Source organism: Salvelinus fontinalis, chromosome 1 (assembly GCF_029448725.1).
Source record: "Salvelinus fontinalis isolate EN_2023a chromosome 1, ASM2944872v1, whole genome shotgun sequence".
Classification (NCBI taxonomy): domain Eukaryota; kingdom Metazoa; phylum Chordata; class Actinopteri; order Salmoniformes; family Salmonidae; genus Salvelinus; species Salvelinus fontinalis.
The window spans coordinates 31698898-31718743 of NC_074665.1; the positions used below are offsets into that span (position 1 = coordinate 31698898).

Consider the following 19846-nt stretch of genomic DNA (forward strand, 5'->3'; position numbering starts at 1 on the left):
ACCATAAACAATTCATGAGCATGCACCTGTGGAACAGTCGTTAAGACACTAACAGCTTACAGACGGTAGGCAATTAAGGTCACAGTTATGAAAACTTAGGACACTAAAGAGGAATTTCTCTTGTAAAACACCAAAAGAAAAACACCAAAAGAAAGAAGCCCAGGGTCCCTGCTCATCTGCGTGAAAGTGCCTTAGGCATGCTGCAAGGAGGCTTGAGGACTGCAGATGTGGCCAGGGCAATAAATTGCAATGTCCGTACTGTGAGATGCCTAAGACAGCGCTACAGGGAGACAGGACAGACAGCTGATCATCTTCGCAGTGGTAGACCGCGTGTAACAACACCTGCACAGGAACGGTGCATTCGAACATCACACCTGCGGGACAGGTACAGGATGGCAACAACAACTGCCCGAGTTACACCAGGAATGCAAAATCCCTCCATCAGTGCTCAGACTGTCCGCAATAGGCTGAGAGAGGCTGGACTGAGGGCTTGTAGGCCTGTTGTAAGGTAGGTCCTCACCAGACATCACCGGCAACAACGTCGCCTATGGGCACAAACTCACCGTCGCTGGACCAGACAGGACTGGCAAAAAGTGATCTTCACTGACGAGTCGCGGTTTTGTCTCACCAGGGGTGATGGTCGGATTCGCGTTTGTCGTCGAAGGAATGAACGTTACAACGAGGCCTGTACTCTGGAGCAGGATCAATTTGGAAGAGGAGGGTCTGTCATGGTCTGGGGCGGTGTGTCACAGCATCATCGGACTGAGCTTGTTGTCATTGCAGTCAATCTCAACGCTGTGCGTTACAGGGAAGACATCCTCCTCCCTCATGTGGAACCCTTCCTGCAGGCTTATCCTGACATTACCCTCCAGCATGACAATGCCACCAGCCATACTGCTCGTTCTGTGCGTGATTTCCTGCAAGACAGGAATGTCAGTGTTCTGCCATGGCCGGCGAAGAGCCCGGATCTCAATCCCATTGAGCACGTCTGGGACCTGTTGGATCGGAGGGTGAGGGCTAGGGCCATTCCCCCGAGAAATGTCCGGGAACTTGCAGGTGCCTTGGTGGAAGAGTGGGGTATCTCACATCAAGAACTGGCAAATCTGGTGCAGTCCATAAGGAGGAGATGCACTAGAGTACTTAATGCAGCTGGTGGCCACACCAGAAACTGACTGTTACTTTTGACCCCCCCTTTGTTCAGGGACACATTATTCCATTTTTGTTAGGCACATGTCTGTGGGACTTGCTCCATTTATGTCTCAGTTGTTGAATCTTGTTATGTTCATACAAATATTTACACATGTTAAGTTTGCTGAAAATAAATGCAGTTGACAGTGAGAGAACATTTATTTTTTTGCTGAGTTCATATCATACACACACACACACACACACGCACACACACACGCACACTACCAGTTAAAAGTTTGGACACACCTACTCACTCAAGGGGTTTTCTTTATATTTTCTACATTATAGAATAATGGCGAAGACATCAAAACTATGAAATAACACATATGGAATCATGTAGAAACCCAAAAAAGTGTTAAACAAAACAAAATAATAATAATTTGAGATTCTTCAAAGTAGCCACCCTTTGCCTTGATGACAGCTTTGCACACTCTTGGCATTTTCTCAACCAGCTTCATGAGGTAGTCACCTGGAATGCATTTAAATTAACAGAAGTGCCTTTTAAAAAGTTAATTTGTGGAATTTCTTTCCTTCTTAATGCATTTGAGCCAATCAGTTGTGTTGTGGTGTGACAAGGTAGCGGTGGTATACAGAAGATAGCCCTATTGGTAAAAGACCAAGTCCATATACAGTTGAAGTAGGAAGTTTACATACACTTAGGTTGGAGACATAAAAACACGTTTTTCAATAACTCCACAAATTTCTTGTTAACAAACTATAGTTTTGGCAAGTCGGTTAGGACATCTACTTTGTGCATGACACAAGTAATTTTTCCAACAATTGTTTACAGACAGCTTATTTCACTTATAATTCACTGTATCACAATTCCAGTGGGTCAGAAGTCTACATACACTATGTACTATAGTTTTGCCCAACCTGTACAACCTAGGTTGGGCAAAACGAAACATGGCGGTGTTTGCCTTTGCAATCTCACTAGAATAAAGACCTCCTCCATTCCTGCCATTATTGAAAGAGATCGTGATACATCACATCTCAAAATAGGGCTACTTAATGTTAGATCCCTCACTTCAAAGGCAGTTATAGTCAATGAACTTATCACTGATCATAATCTTGATGTGATGACTGAAACATGGCTTAAGCCTGATAAATTTACTGTGTTAAATGAGGCCTAACCCCCTGGTTACACTAGTGACCATATCTCGCAAAGGCAGAGGTGTTGCTAACATTTACGATAGCAAATTTCAATTTACAAAAAAAAATAGATACGTTTTCGTCTTTTGAGCTTCCTGGACTATCAGACCACCATTTTATTAAGTTTGCAATCGCAACAAATAATCTGCTCAGACCCCAACCAAGGAGCATCAAAAGTCGTGCTATAAATTCTCAGACAACCCAAAGATTCCTTGATGCCATTCCAAACTCCCTCTGCCTACCCAAGGACGTCAGAGGACAAAAATCAGTTAACCACCTAACTGAGGAACTCAATTTAACCTTGCGCAATACCCTAGATGCAGTTGCACACCTAAAAACTAAAAACATTTGTCATAAGAAACTAGCTCCCTGGTATACAGAAAATACCCAAGCTCTGAAGCAAGCTTCCAGAAAATTGGAACGGAAATGGCGCCACACCAAACTGGAAGTCTTCCGACTAGCTTGGAAAGACAGTACCGTAGAGCCCTCACTGCTGCTCGATAATCCTATTTTTCCAACTTAATTGAGGAAAATAAGAACAATCCTAAATTTATTTTTGATACTGCACAAAGCTAACTAAAAAGCAGCATTCCCCAAGAGAGTATGGCTTTCACTTCAGCAGTAATAAATTCATGAACTTAGAAAGCAAATTACGGACTCCTCTTTAAATCTGCGTATTCCTCCAAAGCTAAGTTGTCCTGAGTCTGCACAACTCTGCCAGGACCTAGGATCAAGAATCGCACTCAAGTGTTTTAGTACTATATCTCTTGACACAATGATGAAAGTAATCATGGCCTCTAAACCTTCAAGCTGCATACTGGACCCTATTCCAACTAAACTGCTGAAGGAGCTGCTTCCTGTGCTTGACCCTCCTATGTTGAACATAATAAACGTCTCTCTATCCACCGGATGTGTACCAAACTCACTAAAAGTGGCAGTAATAAAGCCTCTCTTGAAAAAGCCAAACCTTGACCCAGAAAATATAAAAAACTCATCGGCCTATATTGAATCTTCCATTCCTTTAAAAAAAAAATGAAATAGCTGTTGTGCAGCAACTCACTGCCTTCCTGAAAACAAACAATGTATACGAAACGCTTCAGTCTGGTTTTAGGCCCCATCCTAGCACTGAGACTGCACTTGTGAAGGTGGTAAATGACCTTTTAATGGCGTCAGACCGAGGCCCTGCATCTGTCCTCGTGCTCCTAGACCTTAGTGCTGCTTTTGATACCATCGATCACCACATTCTTTTGGAGAGATTGGAAACCCAGATTGGTTTGCACGGACAAGTTCTGGCCTGGTTTAGATCTTATCTGTCGGAATTATATCAGTTTGTCTCTGTGAATGGTTTGTCCTCTGACAAATCAACTGTACATTTCAGTGTTCCTCAAGGTTCCGTTTTAGGACCACTATTGTTTCACTATATATTTTACCTCTTGGGGATGTCATTCGAAAACATAATGTTAACTTTCACTGCTATGCGGATGACACAGCTGTACATTTCAATGAAACATGGTGAAGCTCCAAAATTGCCCTCGCTAGAAGCCTGTGTTTCAGACATAAGGAAGTGGATGGCTGCAAACTTTCTACTTTTAAACTCGGACAAAACAGAGATGCTTGTTCTAGGTCCCAAGAAACAAAGAGATCTTCTGTTGAATCTGACAATTAAACTTGATGGTTGTAGTCGTCTCAAATAAAACTGTGAAGGACCTCAGCGTTACTCTGGACCCTGATCTCTCTTTTGACGAACATATCAAGACTGTTTCAAGGACCGATTTTTTCCATCTACGTAACATTGCAAAAATCAGAAACTTTCTGTCCAAAAATGATGCAGAAAAATGTATCCATGCTTTTGTTACTTCTAGGTTAGACTACTGCAATGCTCTACTTTCCGGCTACCCGGATAAAGCACTAAATAAACTTCAGTTACGGCTGCTAGAATCCTGACTAGAACCCAAAAATTTGATAATATTACTCCAGTGCTAGCCTCCCTACACTGGCTTCCTGTTAAGGTAAGGGCTGATTTCAAAGATTTACTGCTAATCTAAAAAGCATTACATGGGCTTGCTCCTACCTATCTTTCCGATTTGGTCCTGCCGTACATACCTATACGTACGCTACGGTCACAAGACGCAAGCCTCCTAATTGACCCTAGAATTTCTAAGCAAACAGCTGGAGGCAGGGCTTTCTCCTATAGAGCTCCATTTTTATGGAATGGTCTGCCTACCCATGTGAGAGACGCAGAATCGGTCTCAACCTTTAAGTCTTTACTGAAGACTCATCTCTTCAGTAGGTCATATGATTGAGTGTAGTCTGGCCCAGGAGCGTGAAGGTGAACGGAAAGGCTCTGGAGCAACAAACCACCCTTGCTGTCTCTGCCTGGCCGGTTCCCCTCTCTCCACTGGGATTCTCTGCCTCTAACCCTATTACAGGGGCTGAGTCACTGGCTTACTGGTGCTCTTCCATGCCGTCCCTAGGAGGGGTGCGTCACTTGAGTGTGTTGAGTCACTGACGTAATCTTACTGTCTGGGTTGGCGCCCCCTCTTGGGTTGTGCCGTGGCGGAGATCTTTCTCTCTCTCGGAGGACCTGAGCCCTAGGACCATGCCTCCGGACTACCTGGCATGTTGACTCCTTGCTGTCCCCAGTCCACCTGGCCGTGCTGCTGCTCCAGTTTCAACTGTTCTGCCTGCGGCTATGGAACCCTGACCTGTCCACCGGACCTGCTACCTGTCCCAGACCTGCTGTTTTCAACTCTCTAGAGACAGCAGGAGCGGTAGAGATACTCTTAATGATCGGCTACGAAAAGCCAACTGATATTGACACCTGAGGTGCTGACTTGTTGCACCCTCGACAACTATTGTGATTATTATTATTTGACCATGCTGGTCATTTATGAACATTTGAACATCTTGGCCATGTTCTGTTATAATCTCCACCCGGCACAGCCAGAAGAGGACTGGCCACCCCTCATAGCCTGGTTCCTCTCTAGGTTTCTTCCTAGGTTTTGGCCTTTCTAGGGAGTTTTTCCTAGCCACCGTGCTTCTACACCTGTATTGCTTGCTGTTTGGGGTTTAAGGCTGGGTTTCTGTACAGCACTTTGAGATATCAGCTGATGTAAGAAGGGCTATATAAATAAATGTGATTTGATTTGTAAAGACTGTGCCTTTAAACAGCTTGAAAAATTCCAGAAAATGATGTCATGGCTTCAGAAGCTTCTGAAAGGCTAATTGACAAATGCCTGAAGGTACCACATTCATCTGTACAAACATTAGTACGCAAGTATAAACACCATGGAACCACGCAGCCGTCATATCGCTCAGGAAGGAGACACGTTCTGTCTCCTAGAGATGAACGTACTTTGGTGTGAAAAGTGCAAATCAATCCCAGAACAACAGCAAAGGCCCTTCGGAAGATGCTGGAGGAAACAGGTACAAAAGTATCTACATCCACAGCAAAACGAGTCCTATATCGACATAACCTGAAAGGCCGCTCAGCGAGGAAGAAGACCCTGCTCCAAAACCGCCATAAAAAAGCCAGACTACAGTTTGCAACTGCAGATGGGGTCAAAGATCGTACTTTTTGGAGAAATGTCCTCTGGTCTGATGAAACAAAAATAGAACTGTTTGGCCATAATGAGCATCGTTATGTTTGGAGGAAAAAGGGGGAGGCTTGCAAGCCAAAGAACACCATCCCAACCATGAAGCACAGGGTGGCAGCATCATGTTGTGGGGGTGCTTTCCTGCAGGAGGGACTGGTGCACTTCACAAAATAGATGGCATCATGAGAAAGGAAAATGATGTGGATATATTGAAGTAACATCTCAAGACATCAGTCAGGAAGTTAAAGCTTGGTCAGAAATGGGTCTTCCAAATGGAAAATGACCCCAAGCATACTTCCAAAGTTGTGGAAAAATGGCTTAAGGACAACAAAGTCAAGGTATTGGAGTGGCCATCACAAAGCCCTGACCTCAATCCTATAGATAATTTGTGGGCATAACTGAAAAAGCATGTGAGAGCAAGGATACCTTACAAACCTGACTCAGTTACACCAGCTCTGTCAGGAGGAATGGGCCAAAATTCACCCAACTTTATTGTGGGAAGCTTGTGGAAGGCTACCCGAAACGTTTCACCCAAGTTAAAAAATGTAAAGGCAATGCTACCAAATACTAATTGAGTGTATGTACACTTCTGAACCACTGGGAATGTGATGAAAGAAATAAAATATGAAATAAATCATTATCTGGTGATCCTAACTGACCTAAGACAGGGAATTTTTACTAGGATTAAATGTATTTGGCTAAGGTGTATATAAACTTCCGACTTCAACTGTAATGGTAAGAACAGCCCAAATAAGCAAAGAGAAAGGACAGTTCATCATCAAGTTTCTTCAACAGGCAACAACTGTCGGCGCAATTATTAGAAAATGGAAGAAGTTCAAGATGACGGTCAATCACCCTCGGTCTGGGGCTCTACGCAAGATCTCACCTCTTGGGGCATCAATGATCATGAGGAAGGTGAGGGATCAGCCCAGAACTACACGGCAGGACTTGGTCAATGACCTGAAGAGAGCTGGGACAACAGTCTCAAAGAAAACTATTAGTAACACACTACGCCGTCATGGATTAAAATCCTGCAGCGCACGCAAGGTCCCCCTGCTCAAGCCAGCGCATGTCCAGGCCCGTCTGGAGTTTGCCAATGACCATCTGGATGATCCAGAGGAGGAATGGGAGAAGGTCATGTGGTCTGATGAGACAAAAATAGAGCTTTTTGGTCTAAACTCCACTCGCCGTGTTTGGAGGAAGAAGGATGAGTACAACCCCAAGAACACCATCCCAACCGTGAAACATGGAGGTGGAAACATAATTATTTGGGGATGCTTTTCTGCAAAGGGGACAGGACGACTGCACCGTATTGAGGGGAGGATAGATGGGGCCATGTATCACGAGATCTTGGCCAACAACCTCCTTACCTCAGTAAGAGCATTGAAGATGGGTCGTGGCTAGGTCTTCCAGCATGACAACGACCCGAAACACACAGCCAGGGCAACTAAGGAGTGGCTCCGTAAGAAGCATCTCAAGGTCCTGGAGTGGCCTAGCCAGTCTCCAGAACTGAACCCAATAGAAAATCTTTGGAGGGAGCTGAAAGTCCGTATTGCCCAGCGACAGCCCCGAAACCTGAAGGATCTGGAGAAGGTCTGTATGGAGGAGTGGGCCAAAATCGCTGCTGCAGTGTGTGCAAACCTGGTCAAGAACTACAGGAAACGTATGATCTCTGTAAGTTCAAACAAAGGTTTCTGTACCAAATATTAAGTTCTGCTTTTCTGATGTATCAAATACTTATGTCATGCAATAAAATGCAAATTAATTACTTAAAAATCATACAATGTGATTTTTTGGATTTTAGATTCCGTCTCTCACAGTTGAAGTGTACCTATGATAAAAATTACAGACCTCTACATACTTTGTAAGTAGGAAAACCTGCAAAATCGGCAGTGTATCAAATATTTGTTCTCCCCACTGTATATATATATATATATATATATATATATATATATATATATATATATATATATATATATATATATATATATATATATATATATACAGTATATACATCCCTTCTGTGGTCAAATGGAAATTTCCTCACAGTCTGATTTAGGAGCTTTCGATCGTCCATCGTCGTAGAGCAGACAGAAACGACAGGCAGCTCGACACACATCCCAAACCTCCTGCTTCCTAGCTGTCTTTGCCAGGGCTGCCCACAATTTCACCCTGAAAAAAATGTATACAATTATCCACACTTTGTTTGGGGATGGTTAAATAATAAATGTTTCCTTTGGCTAGCTTGACCACCCTGGTTGCATGTTCTTCCCCCACTGTGATTCCAGATATTTTTGATGTGTTTATTCTTCAGGGTGTTACTGAAGCCTGGTGGAAGGCTGGTTGTGCTGCTACACATTATCCCATATCCTCACCCTGAAAAACCTCCTACTATTGATATTCAGTACCAGTAGTATGCACAAAAACTAAATAAGCCACATAGTTCAGCTTGGCCTCACAGTGTCCTAGCACATAGAAACGTACTTAAAGTTGCTAGCTACCAAATGGTTCATGTTCATAAAATGTTGATTACGCACCATGTGCATTCATTTGTGTTAACGCCAGTAAGATATCAAGACAAGAGCACATGTTTGTAGAAAACCTTGATATATTCTCTCTCTCTCACTCACTCACTCACTCACTCACTCACTCACTCACTCACTCACTCACTCACTCACTCACTCAGAAACACGCATGCACACACACATTCACTCATATTTACATGATACACACCTCTCCCTGTCATTCTTGCCAGCTCCCTGTCTGGTCAGGTGTCCCTGTACCTTCTCAACACATGCAGAGTGGTGCTGAGCCTTAGCAGAGAGATGAGCCACACCGCCAGGTCCACTGGTGCCTGAGGGGACTAAACACATTTGAATACACATTTACATGAAGAAACCAACTGCATTGGAATAGTGATAAATAGTCCATCATATTGGTGCCGTACACACAAACAAATACAAAAATACGTCATATGACAATGATGGACAATCACTTTGAAATTGGAACGAATCCAAGGGGCCTGCAATTTGCCACAGACTCTTCTCAGCCTTGACAAACAGCGTTGTGATTGGCATAAAATATATATTTTTTAAAGCTATCGGCTGCTAAAGAGAAAATGAACTCCGAAAATCCAGTAATCGGTGATTAATCAGAAATCAAGAAATGACATCCCTGAACAAAGGATCCACACAACTGTGTCTGCAACAGCGAGAGGCACATAGTGTTCCTGCTTGAATAATGTAAAAGAGGTCTGTGCCTCCATCTGATTGCAGCATTTTAAAAGGCAGAGTGCTCCAAGGTTAGGCCCTTGCTCTCGCTTGCGGAGTTCGCAGACAGCCAGACACGTCTCACTACAGCACATTGCTGATGACAGTCTGGGGACCAATAACAGCATGGTACAAACACTACATCCTATTATTCATTGGTTCATCTTCAGCACATGCTCAGCATATTTCTCCAATCTCCGGGGTCACTCGGGTTGCTTGGATGTTCAAACGGCTTCATCATCGGGTTTCTTTGTCTTATGCCTCGAAAGCCAGCTGGTGCTTGAGGTGTTAGTGTTGTAACACAGGAGGTATCGCTAGGTAAAAGTAGTCATGACCTGCACACCTGACCCGTGTCTGTATAAGCAGCTAGTCTGCTCCAGTCTCATGGCCTGGCTGTCAGATGTAGGGCCCTGGCTGGGTCGTTAGGCAACTGAGGGTTCATTTGATCCTGGGCACAAGGGGGCCAAAGACGGGAGAGATCAAAGTGCCAGCCCCTTAGCCCCAGGGCTCCATAGGCTCTATGATCCAGTGCATAGGAGCTATAGGGTTTTTGTCATGCAGACGTATCGAACCAAGGAGTCAGTCAAATCCTCCAAGAAATTATTCTAGTACTTGGATGCTGGGCTGTGAAGTAAGTAAGCAAGCCTCTCTTTCCAACTAAGCCCCCTCATAACTCGGTCTTCATTTTGAGGGTACCTTTATCACCAATAGTGAGCTTTACATAGCAGGATTAGACAATCCTATAGAAGGCTGGTGAAAGACACTACACCAAAGTCATTCTAAAATTAAATGGCAATTAAAAAAGATAGTTTGTACTTTTTGCAGTGCTATCTGCGTCGAGCACCACCTGGAAAGCATCGGGGGCCAGGGTGTGGCCTGCGTTGACCAGCATGGGCCGTCTTTTTCTCACCTCCTCCTGTGGCTGACCATTCTTAGCCTTTAACGAAGAGAGAGAGAGCGACGAAGAGAGAGAGACAGACAGAGAAATACAGAGAGAAAGACAGAGACTGACACCCATGCTGTTTTCACCTACTATGATCTCTCTTCTCTGCAGGCCGACTCTGATGTCTACTCAAAGCATTTTACCAATTGACTGACCATCTCACAGTTTGACATATCATCACAGTTTGACTTTTCATCACACAGTCGGGCAACAACAAACATGCCTATCAGGAACATCACAAACTATATTTCACCCTACTGCCAGGTTTCATCTTACAGTAGGATAAGTCAGGCCAAGTCTCCCCAGTCTCCCCAGTCCTGCTTTGTATTTAGTGTAAGGGGTCCACAGACCTGCTGGATGAGCATGGCAGCCTGGTCCTCTGTGCTGCTGGGGGTCTGATATAGAGTGCCGCGAAGCTGCAGGAGGTTAAGGGCTGAGGTGAGCCGCTCGTGGTGCACCCCCCTCTCGTCCAGCAGCAGGGCCCTCTGGAGGTGAAGCAGAGCGGGCTCCAGCCTCCCCTCTTCCTCCTCGATCACTGCCAGCTCACTGTGGACCTGACAGCGCATCTCCAGCTGCACACTGAGAGAGAACAAAGTTAACACTTTAGATTGGACACACATGCAGGCATGAAAGTGCACCACACATAATGGCCTCTGTGTGTGTATTAGTCACCTGTCTGTGTCCTCCAGGACTTGGGCCACTTTGAGGAGTGCTCCCTTGACATTCCTCCTGAGGTTGTGCTGAAGGAGGGGCAGACAGGTGTTCCACTGTGAGGCACACACCGCCTGCATCACCTTGGCATCCCCCTCTCTTACTGCACTCTGCAGCACCTTGTCCAGTCTGCCTATCACCTTCAGCTGGGCCTAAGGGACCAGGCAACAACTAGAGCAAGGACTGCCTAATGCATCTACAGATTCTACAAAGTATGGCGCAACACTGTCGCGCAGAACATGCAAATATATTGAATCGCGCTAACAGTATAATAATTAGATAATACTGTAACATCATGATACTACAACTAGAGGTCGACCGATTAATCGGAATGGCCGATTAATCGTTGGTATCGGCTTTTTTTGGGCCTCCAATAATTGGTATCGGTGTTGAAGAATCATAATCGGTCGACCTCTAACTACAACACACACGCAGTAAAAAGAACGAATGCGTAAAAGGCGCTAGGCTCTTCTGAGCTCAGTTAACACTGTATTGATGTACTGTAATATGTTCTGGGTGGCAAAACTGCCACATTAACGCTGCTAACTCATGCACAGGAGAGGGCACCTCCACATTGGCTTTGGAGTAGTCCTTCATCCCCCCCTCCTGCTTCTTCTGGAGGTCCAGGTCACACTGGACACACTCCATCATGATGCACTGGCCAACACTCTACAAATAGAGAATTTAAAACATGTAAGGAGCATGGCATTCCTACTGCTAAATTATAGTGAGACCAGCCATGTGTATCCACAGTGTCTCAGAGTAGAGCGCTGATTCAGGATCAGGCCCCCCCATGTCCATAATAGTATTCATTATGATACATTTTTTATAATAATGATCCTTGATCAGCATTATTTCTTTGAGATGCTCTGTGAAAAGGGGCCCTGATGGCTCAAGTTGAATCACAGTATCGAAGTGAGAGTGTAGATGACATTGTACGTCTAACTTTTATCTTTACCCAATACCCATTTCCACCCACACATGTAATGTAGAATTACTGAGTGCATTAGAAATACAACTGATGGTAAAGGGAATATGTGGGCTCTTCTAGCTAATCAAGTCTCTTGTCGAGACCTCGACTGAGAAATTGGGTCAATGTGCGTGCATGTGTTTGCATAATTGCATCACTCTATATGGAATATAGAGACATGATAATAGAGTTATCTGTGATTGGCCGCCACTCACAGTGACTCCCGCTGTCTTCAGCTCTCTCAGACAGTCCGCTGCCATCTGGTGATGTTTCAACTGCAAGGCCAGAAAGGCTAGCTCCAGGAGGAAGGCAACTCTTTAGAAACAATGTATAAGATTAACATGGTTAGTGAGACATTCATAAGATATTCACAGTACTTTGATCATCTGTAAGAGTAAAAACTATTTAGCCATGTAATATTCAGACTGATGCTACTGAGATGTGAAGCCACTGTATTGGTGTTGAAGATAGACTATCAATTCACATGAATTCAACGGCAGGTGAATAGAGTCCAACGAAATATGGGCAATTACGAGGCCAATTGTAGTGATGATAGTAAGTATTGCAACAGGAGAGGAGATGTCGACCTGTCAGCTGGAGGGATGGGTGAGGGGCTCTCTGCAAGACAAGGGCTGGAGCCACGCGCTATAACAGGGGATTGGGCTGCAGCAGAATGCATAAGGAGCAGGAAAATCTCCTTAATTCTGGCAGCGTCCTCTTTTCTGGCCTCGCAAACGTCATCAACCTTACTGTGGAACGCAAAATGAACACACACATGCACATTAGTGCGCGCAAACACACACACGCACGCACACACACACACACACTGAACCCAGGGCATGTTAACCTACTGTTTATAATTCTCATGATGATGGTAGGGTCTGGATGATGGTATGAGTCATGCTGCCCATGTCTATAGCTCAGCTTGTTAACCGTGAGATAGTCTGACATGTAGAGTACACGCCTGCGGGGAGGGCGCTGGTCTTCCTCTCAGTAGTACCAAAAGCCATACAAACGGGCAATAAATATCAGTGGTCTAATAACCTTGTCACCTCTGAGATGCTCCGGGTCTAGCTGAGAGACAGCATATCACTAACCCAATGACCTAGGTCCAGCGGGTACAGAGGGTCCAAATCAACTTGAGCAATGTGATCTTTAGAACCACTAATAAAGAACTGCCCACTCTCAACTCATTAAACCATGGCAAACAAATAAACAGACATACCACAGCAAACAATAACCTTTTAGTCTTTAAAAAGCACAATGTGTATGGCTGCAAAAAATGAGATCAAAGCCTTTTGCTTCTTGCAAAAAACTTTGGGGAAAAATAACAGTGGCTGCAGTATGATTCTTCAGATGGATTTTCAAAGGGAAAGATTATCAATATGCACATCACAACCTAATCCCAAAAGCACTTTCAAAATATTTAGCTTCAACTTGTTAACGGTTATTGTGGTTACTGCTTTACAGTCTCATAAATGAAGATACAGAATACATCCATAGTTGGAAAAGAAACATACTCTGATGCGTAATCTCTTGGGATGTCTTGCCGCAAAAAAACCTTGAGCCTACGAAGACGCTCAACGGGGCATGGAAAAGTTAAGTGACAAAGAACTCTTAAGTTGATTAAACAAAATAATATCATGTTAGACAAAGGGGGGAAACACTTACTGTTTGAGCTTCTGCATTTTGTAGATGACTGATAAAACAGGACTTGCTTCAGTTTTTTGGGGGGTTTTAGTGAAGTCAAACAGCTTGTGTCGTACCTAGGAGTAACGTAATTTATTAGTAGATAAATAGAACGACCCAGTTTAACCCCACATGTAACCATGCTCTACCCAAAGACAGTCAAAACAAGGGAGACCCTAGTTGTGTCTTTCCAGACCCTGACACCACATCCGAAAAGGAGTTCATGACTTTAGTCAGCACATAACAACAACAAAAAAGAGGCTTTACCTGTAGGGAAAATATCTTTGGATACAGGTCAGGGATATGTGACTCTATGAAGTCTGAGGTGGCCTTGGCAAAACTAGAAGCTTCTTTCCCTTTCCCAGCATCCACAAGGCATTCAACAAGGTGTCTGCATGTAGAGACAATGGATACAACAATCACTTTACTCTGCACCTCAATACAAATCGTTGTACTGAAATATATATTTATTTTTTTAAATCTTGATTCATAAATGTTCAGTGTCATAATTGAGGGACATTTGGCATTACTGATTGTTACTGTATGATGAGACAAAGCATGACAGTTAGAGCCACCTACAGCATGAGCTGAGCCCTCCAACTGTAGTCTTGTTCCCCAACCTCCTCCAGTGCCTTGACCACCTGAGTGAGGGTGGGCACCAGGTGTTGGCGTGGCCCGGACCGCAGGAGCGGCCGGACCATCTGGAAGTAGAGCACTGAAGCATTGAACACCAAAAAGTGGTATCTACCCGAAAGTAAAGAGCATGAGAGAAAGAAGAAAACCTGTTGTTGAGATCAATCATTTACACAGCAGAAAAACACTATCTGATCTTTTTAGTGCAGTTATACAGTACATTTTAATGTAGGCCAAGTGTTGACTTTGGGATGAAAATTCCTATAAATTGAAAATGTATGTACACAGTACAGTATAACAGTCTTTCAATGAGTGACTGGAGACTTTAGCCCTATGGTAAATCTCCATTTGGAGTACAGCCATTACTGACTTACAGGCTACGAGGGTGGAATTTATCAACTAAAAAGGATGCAGAGATTACTGCAGTTTTTCTAACATAATTCAAACTAATTTATCCTCCAGGGATGAAGGAGTACTTTAGTCTGGACTGTGTTAAAGTCATTCCCTTTGGTCTTAATTGGGATTGTTCCGGCAGCCCTTCATTGACACATATATTTTACATATTAGATCTGTAATTTAATAAGATCTCTGTGGGCCTATATGATGACTTAATAATGAACCTCTTACTGTCTGTAGAGCATTTTTGCATAAATCTCATAACATATCTGTGTACAGTCACAAGGCATATAAGCCAGTAGATAATTACGTTTGATATTCTTATTGCTTTGCTATTTGCTTATGGCTAGCCTTTTCACCCTTAAGGTGAAACAAATATGAATCTTAAGAGCAACTTCATATTTGTATCATATGTTTGCGCACCAAGAGATTAATTATATTGAAAAAAGGCCTATATTTTCACTCAGTCTCCCACTCCTGGATATTTCTGTGCCCCAGCAACAGAGGAAACCTTCATCCCCCATACTTCCCACCTAAGCCTGTCGTCATCCTGTGAATATTTCCCCTCTATGATCTATTTTAACATAGACTGACATGATGCAACTTTGTGCTTGACAATATGAAAGACGGACCACATATCAAATAAATAATTCAACTTTTCTGTCAAAGAGTGTGGGTACGGCTCACTTTGGTCAACGATGAAGACAGGAAAATGACTCATGTTAGATTGCATACCTTGGTTTGACCTTTGAAATCTCAATAGCCTTCAGAAAATAAATCACAGCCTTTTCAATCTCCTCCTAAGAGTGAAATAATGAGTATGAAAGAGGGGGGGGGGGGGGGGTCACAATAACAGACAGGTAGAGGAGGAATAACATAATAAACACTATAGATGTATGTTATATGAGTCATTCATCGTATTTATATCAAGGCTTGGGATCTGGACCTGGTTGCATAACATATTTTAAGTTAATTTCCCCCTTAAAGTTGCACAAAACATTTCAAGGTGCATTTCCCCATTAAATGAAGTGAATAAGTTAAGGGTGCCCATGAGGTAGGTCCCTTACGTGCTTCATTCATTACGGATCTCAATGTAAACACCTTTATGGAGGTGAATGTTGCTTCCCTTTGCCCTGGTTTCAAAAGGAAAACATTCACCAGCTAAATAGATATCTAGCTAGCTACATAGCTAAACAATGGAAGGTGCACAATCCACGGCTACAAAGCTAGCTGGCTAGCTAGCTACCTACTCTGTAAATTAACTTTGCTTGCTAGAAAGTCATAGGAACAAGTTGAGAAAATGCATTATTATTATCATCATCTGAATCAATTTGTTTCTCTTGTCTTGAATGTAGAACTTCTATTTTGCAATCATCCAAAATAAATGTGATCTCTTTCAAGAGACATTCAGTCAGTGAATTAGGTCGTCTCTATGGTAACCACATACTCTTTCTGCTTTACTGCCTTCAAACTACCGTAAAACCTGTAAAAATAATGGGCTTTATGCAACACCCTTACACAATTCCCTTAGGTAAGGGAAAATTATTTATTACAGGTAAACCCTGAAGAGAAACACTTTTGTGTAAGGGTGTTGCATAGAGGCACACAAACATTTCCTTAAGGGCATAATTTAAGGGGTTTTATGTTTTATGTTTTATGAAACCGGGCCCCTAATTTAAGGGAGAAATTTGCCTTAAAATGTTTTGTGCAACTGACTTAAAGTTAATGAAACTTTTTAGGGAAAAGATGATGGAAAAATAACCTAAGATGTTTTATGATGTTGCACAATGTTCCCTTACCTAAGGGAATTGCTTAAGGGCGTTGCATAGAGCCTCTCAAATATTTCCTTAGTCAAGGGCATATTTAAGGGGTTTTATGGTAGTTTGAAGGCACGTATGGCAGAAAGAGTTTCTGGTTTCCATGGAGACGGCCTGATTTCACGGACTAAACTTCTCTCAAATAGATTGCTTTCATTTTGTTAGCTAGCAAAATAGAACTTCTACAATCAAGACAGGATAACCAAATTGATTCAGACAATAATAAACCACGTTTCTTGTTGTTACTTTTTTCTCAACTTGTTTATATTACTTTCTAGTACCTCAAGCTAGCTTACAGAGTAGCTATAGCGAACTAGCCAGCTACAGTAGCTTTGTAGCCATGCACCTTCCATTGTTTAGCTAAGTAGGTAGCTGGTTGATGTTTTCCTTTTGCAACCAGAGCAGATGAAAGCAACATTCACCTCAACAAATGCTGTTAACTAGTGGTGGAAAGTGGTGGGAAAAGTACCCAATTGTCATACTTGAGTAAAAGTAAAGAAAAATGACTCAAGTAAAAGTGAAATTCACCCAGTAAAATTCTATTTGAGTAAAAGTCAAAAAGTATTTGGTTTTAAATATACTTAAGTATCAAATGTAAATGATCAAATATACATAAGTATCAAAAGTAAAAATAATTTCAAATGTCTTATATTAAGCAAACCAGATGGCACAATTGTTCTTGTTTTTTAAATTTACGGATAGCCAGGGGCACCCTCCAACACTCATATCATTTACAAAAAGAGCATTTGTGTATAGTGAGTCCGCCAGATCAGAGGCAGTAGGGATGACCAGGCATGTTCTCTTGATAAGTGTGTGAATTGGACCATTTTCCTGTCCTGCTAAGCATTCAAAATGTAATGAGTACCTTTGGTGTCAGGGAAACATGTATGGAGTAAAAAAGTGTGCCAGGACTGTCATTATTTTCCCATAGAACCAGCAGCTTAGCACTGGTTCCTCTGCTCTGACCTCTGCATACTTCCATATGAGGCTCTGGGCCCTCTGGAAATTCACCTTAAAATGTTTTGTGCAACGGACTTAAAGTTAGGGAAACTTTAAGGAAAAGATAAGGGGGATAATAACTTCAGGTGTTTTATGCAACCGGGCCCAGAGCCTCATATGGAAGTATGCAGAGGTCAGAGCAGAGGAACCAGTGCTAAGCTGCTGGTTCTATGGGAAAATAATGACAGTCCTGCTAGAGTCACAAAGGTTGTCTCTGTTCATCCATTATAAAATGTCAAACCAATGGTAATCATACAAGATACGCTTAGACGACCAAACATCGCTGAACAACCACAAACTAGTAGACTTTTAGTCGTGTTTGTCCTCACCACACTCCCAAAGCTCTGTGGAGACTCCAGCTGGCCCTGACAGAGGTACGCTCGGCACAGGAATTGATTGGCTGGGGGTTTCCCTTCAAAGTACATCATTAGGCAGTCTCGGCTGATATCTGCACATCCCAGCTAAAAACACAAAACAGACCCTGAAATATGCTGTTTTCAAACAGTATTCTACTTTTAATCTGTAATTCAGCAACTTGACTGAAATCGGAGTTCGATGTTGATTTATTTCTTTGTGTGCATGTGTTTTCCCATTAAACAAAGTTGACTGTGCAATGGAAGCCAGTGTTTCACTGGCTAAAGCTATGTAGACCAGCCATACTCAACAGGCTGACCGCCATCCAGATCCAGAACAGGGTCAAATTAAATATAAAGTGCATTCAGAAAGTATTCAGACCCCTTTCCACATTTTGTTACGTTACAGCCAGATTCAAAAATGAATTAAGCCACACGGGACCACGTGTGGCTCAGTTGGTAGAGCATGGCGCTTGCAACGCCAGGGTTGTGGGTTCATTTCCCACGGGGGGACCAGGATGAATATGTATGAACTTTCCAATTTGTAAGTCGCTCTGGATAAGAGCGTCTGATAAATGACTTAAATGTAAATGTAAAATTAATAATGACAAAGTGGAGATTGGAAAACCTTCCAGAAGAACAACCATCTATGCAGCACTCCATCAATCAGGCCTTTATGGTAGAGTGGTCAGACAGAAGCCAATCTTCAGTAAAAGGCACATGACTGCCCGCTTGGACTTTGCCAAAAGTCCCCTAAAGGACTCAAGGACGATGAGAAACAAGATTCTCTGGTCTGGTGAAGCCAAGATTGAACTCTTGGCGTCACGTCTGGAGGAAACCTAGTCAGGATCGAGGGAAAGATGAACGGAGAAAGTACAGAGATCCTTGATGAAAACCTGCTCCAGAGCGCTCAGGACCTCAGACTGGGGGTGAAGGTTCACCTTCGAACAGGACAACAACCCTAAGCACACAGCCAAGACAATGCAGGGGTGGTTTCGGGACAAGTCTCTGAATGTCCTTGAGTGGCTCAGCCAGAGACCGGACAAGAACCCGATCGAACATCTCTGGAGAGACCTGAAAATGGCTGTGCAGCAACGCTCCCCCTCCAACCTGTCAGAGCTTAAGAGGATCTGCAGAGAATAATGGGAGAAACTCTCCAAATACAGGTGTGCCAAGCTCATACCCAAGAAGACTTGATGCTGTAATAGCTGTCAAATGTGCTTCTATAGTACTGAGTAAAGGGTCTGAATACTTGTGTAAATGTCATCGTTTTTTCCATTTTTATTATAAATTAGCAAAAATATTTTTACAAATACATTTTGCTTTGTCATTATGGGGTATTGTTTGTAGATTGAGGAGGACAAAAAAACGTTTAATCCATTTTAGAATAAGGCTGTGATGTAACAAAATGTGGAAAAAGTCAAGGGGTCTGAATACTTTCCGAAGGTACTGTAAATATTCAGTTTGGTATATTCAACAATTCTTATGGCACGTGTTTACTCTGGGGGAAAGCATACAATCATGATGAGTCTTTGTTGGGATTTCCCGTAAGTCTTCTGAAAGGGTTCATATGAATAATGCTTAATCTTGTGAAGCATGTAGGCTACATGCCTAAGATTTGCCCCATGTGAGCTCATATTGCTGCCGGCAAGAATTAAGCATTATTCAACCATTCTTTATGGCCCATGGATCTCTGAGCAAAAGACAAATGTGATTCTTACTCACACTGACTTTTTCTGTGCTATCCAACCTGACCCATATATAAACAACATACATCTCAACTCATCTTAACCACAACATATTTGTCATTAGCCTGAGTCTCTAATTGCTGCAAACAAGGATGGCTCATTAGGAATTAAACAGTATTTTGATGTGTTAACTTTTTATTTACTAAACAACATAGGCTATTCCCTTCTGCATCATATAACACTCTAATGACTGTTGTTGAGATTACGTAAGAGAGGAATGGGGCTTGGTAGAAGCTAAAGGCACATTAAGATCTGCCAGGCAGGATTAGTTTACAGGCTAGGATGAAAATATACAGATTAAGACAAGAGGATTGTAATATCCCATAAACATTTGCATAAATGTGGAATAATTAGAAACAATAGAACTAGCAATGCGAGCAAA

General features: G+C 42.8%; 1 protein-coding gene across 2 annotated transcripts in view; it reads right to left on the reverse strand.

Moving 5' to 3' along the window:
- LOC129853108 (cilia- and flagella-associated protein 46) overlaps positions 1 to 19846 on the reverse strand; it is a 108731-nt gene that overhangs the window by 79954 nt on the left and 8931 nt on the right. For both annotated transcript variants that reach the window (XM_055918839.1, XM_055918831.1), the window contains exons 3-15: positions 17693 to 17824; positions 15283 to 15347; positions 14098 to 14262; positions 13786 to 13909; positions 13501 to 13595; positions 12417 to 12578; positions 12045 to 12144; positions 11427 to 11528; positions 10821 to 11011; positions 10499 to 10727; positions 10022 to 10142; positions 8670 to 8799; positions 7984 to 8108 (exon numbers count right to left, since the gene is read on the reverse strand). In XM_055918839.1, coding sequence (XP_055774814.1) covers positions 7984 to 8108; positions 8670 to 8799; positions 10022 to 10142; positions 10499 to 10727; positions 10821 to 11011; positions 11427 to 11528; positions 12045 to 12144; positions 12417 to 12578; positions 13501 to 13595; positions 13786 to 13909; positions 14098 to 14262; positions 15283 to 15347; positions 17693 to 17824 — 1741 coding nt within the window. The remainder of the gene's footprint in view (positions 1 to 7983; positions 8109 to 8669; positions 8800 to 10021; positions 10143 to 10498; positions 10728 to 10820; positions 11012 to 11426; positions 11529 to 12044; positions 12145 to 12416; positions 12579 to 13500; positions 13596 to 13785; positions 13910 to 14097; positions 14263 to 15282; positions 15348 to 17692; positions 17825 to 19846) is intronic.